The sequence below is a fragment of the Crocodylus siamensis genome, chromosome 5, assembly GCF_052110815.1.
Source record: "Crocodylus siamensis isolate JL-2025a chromosome 5, ASM5211081v1, whole genome shotgun sequence".
Lineage (NCBI taxonomy): Eukaryota > Metazoa > Chordata > Crocodylia > Crocodylidae > Crocodylus > Crocodylus siamensis.
The window spans coordinates 173,735,407-173,748,242 of record NC_143399.1 but is presented as its reverse complement, the minus strand read 5'-3'; the positions used below and the strand labels follow the sequence as shown (position 1 = coordinate 173,748,242).

Sequence of the window (12,836 nt, the reverse complement as noted above, 5' to 3'; positions counted from 1 at the left end):
ATCTATGGCTAACAACTAATATTGTGAGAGAGTGCTTATGCTAAGCAAGGCCTAGCATTAAAAAAAATGCACTAAAACTCCCAGAATGCTTCAAGGAGGTTGAGGAGTCAGCGATTGACATTCTGGTAATCACTTTCCGACCCTTAGATGAAAATACTGAACTTCTGACCTTTAAACAATGATAAAAATAGCAGACATGCCGCTTACATTGTTAAGAATAGGAAACTGCATGGCTAAACCGCAATGACGAAAAAACAACCGCATATTATGTCAGTTTTGACATTTAACCCTGCAAAAACCAGCAAAACATAGATGAATAATGTATTTAGGTTATAGAAAATTAGCATAAGAAATATAAAGGTCATTAAGAATTAACATAAGAAGCGTAATGATTATAATACAAAGCGTATCACCTGATATTATAATATAGATAAGTTAACTAAATAACCAATAGAAGTAAGAATTAGAAAATGCATATGTATAAGTGTTATCATATATAACTAATAGTAAAGTTATGTTAGAGGCCTCACTTCCACCATGGGGACAGTTTTGTATCTTTTGCCTAAAAAAAGATAAGGGACTCCTTTTAAATGAGCTGTTGACCAGTTCTGAGACTACTGAATCAGGCAGCTGCACCTAGCCTCCGGGTTAGAGAGCAAGGGCTTGATTTGGGAACCTCGTGAACCAACAGACCTCCTTTAGTTTATGACTTTGTGAAACAATAAAAGTTTTAAGTTGAACAGGTCTGAGCCTGTGCTTAATTCAGTCCTATATAATTCGGCATCGAGCTCACACAAATATATTATAAACTAATGTTTTCAAGATATTTTGAAGTTAAAAGTAAATCAGCCAGAGTTAAGTTAGGGAACTTAAGCACTGTTCTTACAGAGGGCATTAGTTTCTTCTGCAAGTGCTGAAGCCATAGACTAAGTACAGGTTTCCCTTGCTTTATGTGGGTCCTGTATGGGCAAATTCACTCTTATGTGATAAAAAATTTGTTATATGCAAGGTAAATTCACTTATGTGATTGGTGTGCTGGAAGCCTGCAGTCAGCTGCTTTGTGCAGTGCATTGTGGGTGTGAGGCCATAGGTGGAGGAAGAAAAAACTATTGTGGGGCTGAGCCAGGTGGTGGTGCCCAGGCTGGGCTGCAATGCTGACCCCTGCAGCCTGACCTGGTCAGGCCCTGTCAGCATGGCACCCCCAGGAGCTGTGAGCCATGAAGCTACCCAGCAGCAGCGCTCATGGCTGTTGCTCAGGGAAGCTGGTACCTGTGCTTCTGGAGCTGCAGTTTCCTCAGGCGCAGTGTGACTCCACTTTTGTAAGTGGTAGAAATGGGTCTGGGGGTCAGTACAGTCAAGGTCTTGCAATGTATCCTTATTTGTTACATTGCATAAAGGGAACCCACTTTACAAATTCAGGTTATGCACAGTTTTCCAGGAATGCATGTACAGCATAAAGCAAGGGAAACCTGTAGATCTGTGGAAGGAAGACACTCCATTCTCTAGATGTGGCACAATCTCCACTTCAAGCTTGTAGAGAAACAGATTGATATAGTGGGCTGGATGAGAAAGAGTTGAATAAAAGAGTTCTAGCCACTCTGTGTGCCTCTATCTGTGACTTCCTTCCTCCCTTCCATATTCTACAACTAACTTCTGGGAGGAGTGTAGCAACAGTGCCCAAGGGGGCTGGGACTAGCAAGCTAGGCTCTCCCTTGCAGCCACAGGGTGAAGAGCTCCAGGCAGCAGGGCTCCTGAATGGACTGGTGTATCTCACCTGTGGCACCCCAGGGAGGCTCCAGAAGCACACAAGGCTAGCCCAGGGCCAGAAGCCATACTGGCACTAGAGAGGCTCAAAGGTTTGCCTTAAAGGGGCAGGAGGCTGCTTCCCCTTTATCCTTACATTATAGCCCGGCATCCTATTGTTTACATTGCGGCTACACTGATGGTTTGGGTTGGGACTGGTATGGGTGGTATACAGAGGTCCTAGTAGTGCCTGCGGGATACATGGTTGCCTTGAGGCCTGCCAGGTGCAGGCTCATGAGTCAAGTGAGTGGTGAGCCCAGACCTGGCAGAGACTGAGGCCACAGAGTCAGACAGGGGCTGAGGCCTGTCATCTGAGAAGGGTGTGACTAGACAGGGGCCTGGTGCCAGAGAGGGACACAACTAGACAAGGGGCAGGGGCCCACTGCCTGAGAGGGGCATGACCAGGAAGTGGCCAGGGGGCTGAGGAGGTAGGGGGCAGGGGCCCAGTGTCTGAGGGCCAAACCAGAGCTAGTGCCTCAAAGCCAGGTTTGACACAGTGGAAGGCCTAGCCAGAGTAAAGGAACAGAGGCTGAGGAGGCCCTAAAGCCCCACAGGAGAGAACACCATTATGGTAATACCTGCGAGGCATGGGGTGTGATGTAGGGAAGGATTAGAGCCACACAATTAACCTAAGATTCCAGATGCTGGGCCTCTCCGCAACCATGCTGCTGCCAGGCAAGGGGACTGGGCAGAGCATAACAGAGACCAGTAGGGTGCCATGAAACCCTAGTGAGTAGTCCACTTGGACTGGGAACACACATAGACCCATGGGCAGCCATTATTAGTATTGTTCTATCAAGGCATGGCAGGTGAGAAGGGAAGGTGCCCTAGGGGCAGAGTAGGGCATAGTTGTGGAGCCACCAGGGGGCATCATGGCTGCTCTTGGGACTACATTGTGTTTACAAGGAGCAGCAGGGAAGTGGCTAAAAGAGAGGTCCCTAACAGCTCAAACTGGGAGAAGGTTTCAGTGAATAGAGACAGTGCAAATACTGAAGAAGCTCTGTTTTGCTTCTAAAACTATAATCCTATGTTGGGACATGAGTGAAGCAGTGGAATGCATCCTGACTGCAGGAGGTACCTGCTACAGCACAACCATCTCTACAACAGTTTATGGGATGCAGGTAATTCTTTCTTTGCCTGCAGACCCTCAACCCAATTAATCAAGTAGGGGACCAATGTAAGAACAATACACATGGCAATACACAAGTTGCAGAAGATGGCAGGACATTTTGTGGGTGATATCTATTACTGGACCAACTGCATGGCTGTTTGGGATAGACATTGGCAAGTTTTTGGCCTTCCTCCAGTCTCTATCTTGCCTGGGGGCCAGAGTGAGCCAGTTGCTGCTCCCTCCTTTACAAATCATGGATCCACTTATTTCTTGCATGTATTTGCACACAATTTTGAAGGTTTAACTACTAGCTTCCTGGTCGTTCTTTGTTTTAAAGCTATACAGACCATGTCTAGAGCTGCTTGCACAACTGATTCACTTTCAGTATCCAATGCTGATGTTGCTTCATCAAGGAGAAGAATCTTGGGATTGCGAACCAGAGCTCGTGCGATTGCTATTCTCTGTTTCTGACCACCGCTTAGTTGAGCCCCTCTTTCGCCAACCACAGTTTCAAACTTCTGCAAGATAAAATGTTTCCAGAACTGTCAATGATAAACTGTAAAGCCAGAGCACATCTTCATCTGAGTGTCTGCAGTCAAAGAATCTCAGAAGTGTAAAAAGGCTGCCTCAAGAAATCATGTAGTTTAACTGCCTGCAGTGAGGCAGGACAAAATGTCACTAAACAATGTCTAACTGATATTCCATTGGAAACCTCAAATATAAGAGACTTTTACATGTCCCTTCATGGCCTGTTTCAGTGCTCCATCACCATAAATAGCTAAATATTTTTTCCTAACACCCAGCCTAATTTTTGGCTGCATATTAAGCCAGTTTCTTTTTGAAGCCTCCAAATAGATATGGAGAATTTATCAGCTTTCTCACCCACCTCTAGCTTCTCTTGAACAAACCCAATTCCTGTACTCGTCCTTCAAAGGTCCTGCTTTTATCTAAACTTGGCATTCTTCCTGTCCTCCTTTGGGATTTCTCTAGTGTGTCTGCATATTATTTAGGGGGTCTCTGTTTTAGGTTGATGTTCTAGTTCCCTTTAAAGTTGTTCTATTCTCTTGTTTTTCTGTTTTATTCTATTCTCATTGTAAGCTACCCAGAGCCTTTGTTGGGAAGCAGGGGATATAAATTGAATAAATAAATGTGATTTCCTGCCCCACCCCACTCCCCAAACTGGACACAGTGCATCAGCTGAATGCATATTCATATAACACAGAATACTTACTACTTGTGTCTAATAAACAACATTCATGCTGCTATGTCCCAGAATGAAATTTTGTGGTTTTTTGCAACCATATCACAGTGCTGACTCATTTACTGAGTTTCAGTATACAGCTACTTTTCCACTGTGCTGCTGTCTAACAAATTATTCCCCATTTGGTTGGTGCATTTGATCTTTCCTCCTTAAGTATAGGACTTTACTCTTTTATTAATTTAATCTTGTCAATTTCAAAGCATCTGTCCAATATATCTAGATAATTTTGAGTACTGATCCTGCTATCTAAATTGATGGCAACCTCTCCCAGCTTGCTCTAAAGTTCAAACTTTAGACGTCTACTGCTTATCCTATCAACCAAATTGTTAATAAAAAATATTTGTTAGAATGAGGCCCAGAACAGGTCTCTTCTGAACCTTGCTTGAAGTGACCTTCCAGTTTAACAGTGAATCATTACAAATGACTCTTGGTATCATTTTTCAACCAGCTATGATTGAAGACCACCTTTTTTAACTTCCTTATGAGACTGACTTATGGGTAAAGCACTTTCTTTTTATTGAAAGAAACAAAGCCGGATGCTCTCAAATGATGATTTACTTACATCAGGTAGCTTCATGATAAAGTCATAAGCATTGGCTTCCTTGACAGCTTTTTCAATCTCTTCCATGGTAACATTTTCGCGGCCGTAACGGATATTTTCTGCAATCGTTGTAGCAAATAGGGCAGGCTCCTGATTCACCACGCCAATGATCTCTCTTAGATATCTTGTATTTAGAGTCTTAATATCTTGCCCATCAAGAGTAATCTAAATAAAAACATGTCTGTAAGTGTCTCAATCGAAGTTATCCCCTTCTGGCAAGATTAACATCTATGATCTTTAGGAAGACCTTTTATATTTGCCAGTTGTCAATTAGGATGCTCTTATTAATTAAGGAAATGTGTATAAATCATCCAGGTCTGGTGTCTTACCTTGCCCTCTTCAGGGTCATAAAATCTTTGTATCAGTTGAACTGTTGTACTTTTCCCACAGCCACTGCTGCCAACTAGGGCTACTGTTTGGCCACAATTAACTTTAAGATTCAAGCCTTTCAATACCTACATAAGAAAATTTAACCAATCAATAGAAACATAATAGACCTGGTTTCATTTAGGTTTGTGTAAATATGAAGAAACTTTGGTAATTTCAGTGGAATTTTTCAAGTTAATGGCAGAATTTTGTCCAATCAGTGTATTTCACAATTTAGAGTATTTACATCATAGATCAATTTACATTCTACTAAGATACTTGCAAATATTATATGAAGATACGTATAATATAGATATTACATTAGATGTTGTGCTGGTATATAGCATTTGTTAAGGTCACCTTTTCAATGAACATTCACCATGCAAGTCATAGGGAACATTAATTACAGTGGAACCTATTTATGTTGAATTTGGATGTAATAAAATATTGTTTATATAAATAACCCTGGAGAGAAAACTTCTCTTCCTTCAAAGTCCTTTTAATTTTTCTTATGCAAATTAGAACATTTGAATTTGACTGCACTATAAACAGTTCTTCTAATGTATTCAGCATCTCTGTGCTTCAGAATGGTGGTGGGGGCACTTTAGTTAAAGCTTCTTGAATGAGCTTTAGTTAAAATGCTCTCACTGCCATTTTGAAGTGCAGGATGCTGAATACACGAGACACTGTGGGTGCTTTTAATTAGAGCAGTTTTTGGAGCTGCTCTGATTTAAATCCCACCCCACCCCCAGCATGTATTAGATGCCCTAGGAGTTAAGCTGTTACAGACTAAGGCCGTGGCCCTTACTGAGCTAGATGAATGGTGCAGGACCAGTCTGTGGGCCAGATTGAGTCTGTGCACCAAGATTAGGCCCAGCACAGCCTTGGCTCGCCCTCTGGCACCAGGCAACAAATCTTCAAACCCATTAGCCACCCTGTGGGCTGAATGGCCTGGCATTGGGGCCAGATCAGGGCACCTTGGATAAAGGCCATTTAACTCTTGAATGAGAACATCTACATGGGATTTAAACTTTAATTTATGCATATTATTCTCTCCTTTGTTGGACTCGCACTGTCTCTTTTCTGAATGTTATTGTGTACATAGACCGCAAGTTAAAAATTCTAGCAGTTTGATACATTTTTTGAGATAACGGCTTAGGGCAAGTGAATGGTTAGACAGACACTTGACTAGAATGATTTAGACAGAAGTGACCCTGTTTTCAGCAGGGGGTTGAACTAGATGACCTCCTGAGGTTACTCCCAGCCCTACTTTTCTGTGATTCTGTAACATCTGAAAATTAAGGAAATAATCTATCCTAAATCCATGATCTGTCTCAAGGCTGTTAAAGGTCTTTATTCTGCAGATATTTTTATGGAAATTCTTTACACTTGAAAGACAACTGAATACATGCTTCCTATTGGTACAAGTCAAATTAACAGATAGTTTAATTTAAAATCTAAGGAAACTTAAGTGAACATAAAGGTCCCCACTGACCTCAGTAGACATTGGATCTGACCCTTTGTCCTGCACAAAAATAAAGCTGAAGCATAATCCTTTCCTACTCAAGAAATGTACAAGGCACAGAATAGTTTTACTTGAGTAGATAGGTTAGGTCCAATTTTTATTATGTTATGAAGGTTGATTATACTCTTTAGCTTTACTACTTTTGCTAGGCAGGGATTACTTGCAAGTCATTTAGCAGTGCTTTCAATATACATTAGACCTGCACAGAAATCAGTGCTGTTCATCATTTCAACTTTGTTTCTGTTATTTCATTTAACAGAATATTTCGTATATATGCATCTTAAACACCAGCATCTTATCCAACTTTCACTGAGGCCAACATAAGTCACATATCAGAGGGTACATCTACACAGGCACGTTACTGGGTGGCTGGCTAATTTATCTCTGTAGTAAAGCATCACTATCTACAGGTGCGCTAGTATTAAGGTGCAAATTTATCAGCTCTGCTGTAAAAGAGTACTGTTGGGGACCATACTATCTTATGGCAGAGTACCTAACTCTGCAGAAACGTACATGTAAATGTTGATGGGCTGGGCTGGGGCATGAGGGTGCTAAAGTGTGGGGACTACCTGCAGCCTAGCCCTGCACTTTTTAGTATCTTCATGGCCTGGCCATCCTCTCTGCTGCCTGATACCTGCCAGCCCTGGGCTGCTCTGCCCTGGCTCCAGCTGCTATGGTCCCAGGCACATATGTAGACACTGTGCCTGGGAGCAGTTGACTCCAGTGTAAACTGCACCAGAATTTATTACATCACCTTAATGGCATGTGTAGATGCACCCAGTGGGAATCAGATAATTTAATTCAATCCCTTGAGAAACTGACAAGCCTCTTTTCAATCCTGTTTTCATATTAAATTGGCTAAAAATGAAACTTTTCTCCCTTTGCCTTCCCCAAGAACCTAAATAATGTGGGGACAGTTCCCCTTTGATAGGTTAGTGATCTTTCAAAGTACAGAAACAAACAATTACAAATGACAAGACTTTGACATTATGACATTCTTAATAAATGGATTCTCAAAAATAATTTAAAGATAACTTAGTTCAGGATCTCTTACGATACCATACATTAAATAAAATTTAAATAGTAATAGAAGGTAGTTTTAGCTTTATGTATTCAATGTATCATGAACTAAATGTAATGTCTTTTATTTTGGGAAGTTCCATGTCTGTCACAATTGAAGATGCTTTCTATTGTATTATTAACATATTTATACTATGGGCATTTTAAACTTACTATATTACTATTTATCCCAAGTTACTTTTTTTTTATATAACTGTAAACATTTCAAACATTTAGGTCTTACAAGGGCAAGTGTTCCTTTTAGCTTTTGCTACAAAGCTACTTTTGACTGAGTTCACTAGGGAAGAAAAGGTGTGTTAACTCAAGTTGGCTAATTCCAGTTAACTAACTTGTGGTAAAATGCTACTGAATGCAAGGCAATTTGTAACTTTCATACTGAGTTGACAGCTAGAACTAAATACAGATGCTTTTAAAAACAAAAGCTCATTTACAGTGACTGCAATCTCAGTAAAATAATGAAGTTATTTTTAACAGAAACTCATATGGACTTCACTCCTAGTACCTTAACATCTGGTCTAGATGGATAATTGAAATAAACATTGTGGAATTCCAGATTCCCTCTAATGTTGTCTGGTCTGTAGCCTGCTTCTGAAAAACTGTTGATCTCTGGTTCCTATACAGAAAATAACCAAGAAAAAATAAGCTGACATTCTATTACGTTATGTGCAACAATTATTTAGAGATACTATATAACCTTTTAAAATTGATTAGATTAAAACAATTTCATAGGCGAGTGAAGTTTTTAATCCATGTCACTAGTATTAGCTGTTGTGCCGCCTCATTGTCTTGTTCTTTATCTATAAAAGCACTAGCAATGGAAATATTTTCGGTGATTTTTTTTTTTGCGGGGGGTGACATGTTAGAAATCAAGGTGCTTATGTTTTCAAATGCTACCCACATCAAAGATACTTACATTGTCTATGATCTTAAAGATTGCATAGGCAGCTCCTCTAGCAGTAGCAAATGCCTCAATGCTTGGTGCAGTTTGTCCAATACCAAAAGCTCCAATTAGTATTGCAAAAAAGACCTGAAGGAAAAATAAAGCAAAAAACTATCAGATCATTAGTCATAAGTCTAAGGGTACAGACAGGTGCAACAACTACAGCAATGTCAAAAAAGAAGCTACTGTTATGCAGTTTTGTTTGCCTGATTCTGTAGCTCTATTTAAGGTCCATTTTAACAAGGATGGATTTAGCTCATTTTATTGCAACAAGTTCATTCAGACCATAGTTACAGTTGGTTACTCATTTTATTCTGAAGTGAGATGCAAGGTGGCACTTTGGAGACTAAACAGGTCAGAGAAGCATGAGCTTCCATAGACAATGATCCACATTGGCAGAAACACCTTACAAAGTAGGCTGGTGAAAGTTCATACAGGTTTCCCTTGCCTGCTGGTAGGGTTAGGTTCCTGAAATTTCCTGTGGTTAGCAAGACCAAAAAGCTTATGGGAAAAATGGGAGGTGGTGGGCTGATACATGGCCACAGAAAACCAAGGTTACTCAAAACTGTATACTTTGGTAGCCAAAATGGTATATAGAATATTAAGTGTGAATGCTCAAAACTGTGGTTTGTGTGGGAAACCTGTATCTCTGAACCAGCTGGTCTCCCATGTTCCACTCTACCCTATCTTCTGCCTAACAGTTACAGCATAACAGCTACTTGTACTCTCCTGAGCTGCAGCTTCCCCTCTCCTCTTAAAGCAGTCAAAATTTATGTTGATCCATACCTTAGCTAATGTCAACAGTTATTTATGAATATGAATTAACATTAGTTCAAAAGGCTTCATATTTGTTATGCAAGTCCAAGGAGTCTAGATGCAGAGCATCAATGAATGTAAGAGCAGTTACTTAAGCAAAAGCTAAAAGTAAAGAGGGAGAAAACGAACTCCGTAACTATCGCAAACCATGCTTCTTCACATTATGACTACAAAGAGGGTATTGTAAAGATGATGCTGATAGCTGGGACAACTTGCAGTTCTGAGATGGCAAACTCTTCTCAAAGACTTATGACTAATGTGGATCATTCACAGGAGAATCTTAAGAAGAATTAGGGTATTCTAAAGATTGCAAAGACAAGTTGCATTGAAAATGCAGACCAAGACTCTGTCAAAAACTATGATTGTACTGAATGCCTCCAAATCTACTGTAACAATTCACTAATGCAGCCCAAAACACTTTGAGGAGAGGGGAAAGTACTTGTATCAGTTACATCATAAAGAAAAGACAAGACAATATTAGGAGACAGAAAAGTTGCATTGGAAATTGACAGCATTCCCTCCCTCCTTTAACATCTCCTGTGTCCTAGTTTCCCTTTCTGAGGTAGAAGGGGGAGGTATTGGGACTGCAAAAGTCTGTAAAAATCTATTGCTTGCTAGGCTTAGTTTTGTATCCTTTTCTGACACAGAATTAATACAAAATATGGTTATTGTTTTAAAAAAGAATATCTTGTCCAGTCACTGACAGCTGGGTTTCAGAAGAGTTAAAGACAAGCTTGTCCTAACTCCAGCAAGCACTGAGCCAACCAGGTTTACTTTATGTATTAAAGTACCACCTCTCTCTAAACCTGGGAACAGAATATAAATGCTGATGAAAGATACTGTTCTGCTCTTCACTTGACAACTACTTTTTAAATCAGTGGTTCTTGAACTTTTTAGACTCAAGACACTCTTCAGAAAATGCCAACTTTAAGTCTTTACTTTCACTCATTTCTTGACTATTAAAAATAATAGAGAAATTCTTCCTTTACAGAGAACCTCGAGCAACAAGTCCTAATATTTTTTGACAGAATGGATTCCTATTTGAAATCCCCAAGGCTTACCTTGTGAATCATGTATACATGTTTCCACACCTAACAATACTGTTATTGAATAGTACTCCAAAATGCCCATAACAGCTAGGGACAGACATTACACACAAACTGGTTTAAGTGATCAGAAACTGGTTTAAACCTGTAACAGAACACATGTTCAGTACACACAAACCAGTTTAAAGGTGGCTAAAACTGGTCTGAGATGAATCTGGTTGAGTATAGTATCGGATTTAACTGATTTGGCTCAAACCAGTTTTATGTAGTCTGTCCCAAATGCCTTGCTGGCTTAAGTTGAATCGGAGTCCCCCAGCATGGTCTCTGGGCTGGGTGGGGTGCTGTGCTCCAGAGCAAAGCTAGCCCCTCCCCTCTGCTCCCTGGCTGCAGCTCTAGCAGAGACTTACAGCTCTGTTTTCTTCCCCCCCCACCCCACCTTGCTGAGTGGTATTTGTGTATTAGCTAGCAGACCATATGCTGGCTGTGGCCTGTGCTGTGGTGGGCAGAATCAACAGGTAGCTGGTAATGTTTTCTTCTGGGGAAACACTGTTATCAATTCCCTGCTGGGGTAATCAGTGTCCTAGCAGGGCCTGGCCATGTAGCCCCTCAGCTCAGTACTCTGGAATGGAGAGCTGCTCTAGCACCACCCTACTTCTAGTCTGAGCCTGCATATCTGGAATGGAAAGGGAATGTGTATCCACCTCCAAATTGGTTCAAGCTTTGCAGGTTGACTAACCAGCGAAGATTGAATCAATTCAGGGTCAGGCTTTTTTGAATGTCCATCCCTAGTTTGTGTGCATATAAACCAGTTTGAAAATGACCAAAAACAGTTTAAGATAAACCTGGCTGAATGTAGTATCTGACTTAACTGATTTGGCTTAAACTGGTTTATGCAATGTCTGTCCCAGACCCCTTGCTGGTTTAAGTTAAGGGGTCCCCCAGGATACTCTCTGGGCTGGGTGGAGCTCTGCTCTCTGCTCCAGTGAGCTGGGCTGGCTGCTCTCCTTTGCCCTCTAGCTGGGCCAGGGTGTGGCCAGATGCTGGCCTGCCATGGCCCCCAAGGCAAATTCCTCCCTTTGGCCCCGGACTTGCTGGCAAACCCTGGGGACTGCAGATGGGGTTTGCCAACCCTTCATGGTTTGCCTGAAGCCAGGCAGGGACAGAATTAATTCCTTCCTGTATCCCCGCTCTCCCCTGGAACCCTTGTGGGGTTTGGCCACAGTCTCTGTGGCTTGCCTGCAGCCAGGCAGAGCGGGGATTAATTCCACAGCATGTGGGGGGAGGGAGGGAGGGAGGAAAGAGGCAAGCTAGGTGCCTGTATGCAGATCCAAGCCCTGCACCTGTGAGCCCAGAGCTAAGACCTCCAGGACCAGACTCAGAGGTGGGAAATATTGGCAAAGATGTGACAATCATAATCATGCATGCTGGAGGTGTAGTTATGGGAAGTTGCAGGCAGCTTTCCCAAAGGATGTGGAGAACTACATTTACATTATAAAGCAGAACATGTAAAAGCTGGGAATACCTAAACCAAGCCTTTCTGAATGCCTGACTGTGAACTCTTCCCCCCCCCAGGATTAGTAAAACTAATTCTTGTCTTCCTTGTTTACATTTTAAATTGGACTAAGCTGTGTATGCTGTATTTTACTGGGATGTGTCTTGGCTTAGGCAATGATTTTTGGTAGTTCCCTGTTGTATGCTTTGCAAATTGCTGTGTTCAATAGTGCTTGCTTCAGAGAGAACTTTTTCCCCATTCCCACTCCTCAGTCTGGCAGCATCTGCCTTCCCCCCCCAATCTGGTGGGTGGCATCCCTTGTGTTGTGCTAGCTCCAGCTGGTGCCTGGCCTGACAGCCTTGGAGGTAATCTCTCTTCCCTCCCCTTTGGCAGTGACTGGCAGGCATACCCTAGCACCCCCCAGCTTTTGGCTTGAGCCACTGCATGCATGAAATAAGAGCTAATATGTCCCATCTATCAAGTCCCCCAATGTGTACCTTCTTTTACACCAGCCCTGTATGTGAGAGCAAGAAAAGAGGATCTACCAGTCTGATATTTATTCGTTTTGCTCTGATTTAGACCTTGAGGTTAGATCGAAAACTGCACAGACACCAGAACCACAATCTGATGAGATAGAAGAAATCCACATTGGCATTCCTTTTTTTTCCCTTGGTTAATGGATGGTTGAATTGGAATAGTTCATATTTCACCATCTAATATTATCACTCTGTTCATTTACTCAAAAGAAGAATGATTTTTTTTTTTGTCTCGTGCTTTCATACCTCACTGCAAGAA

The 12,836-nt window shown here is 41.6% G+C and overlaps 1 protein-coding gene across 1 annotated transcript in view; it reads right to left on the bottom strand.

The window, feature by feature from the left end:
• Positions 1-12,836, bottom strand: part of ABCB1 (ATP binding cassette subfamily B member 1) — an 85,761-nt gene that overhangs the window by 36,212 nt on the left and 36,713 nt on the right. The window contains exons 9-13 of the mRNA XM_090049810.1: positions 8,661-8,774; positions 8,250-8,360; positions 5,106-5,231; positions 4,738-4,941; positions 3,262-3,432 (exon numbers count right to left, since the gene is read on the bottom strand). Coding sequence (XP_089905936.1) covers positions 3,262-3,432; positions 4,738-4,941; positions 5,106-5,231; positions 8,250-8,360; positions 8,661-8,774 — 726 coding nt within the window. The remainder of the gene's footprint in view (positions 1-3,261; positions 3,433-4,737; positions 4,942-5,105; positions 5,232-8,249; positions 8,361-8,660; positions 8,775-12,836) is intronic.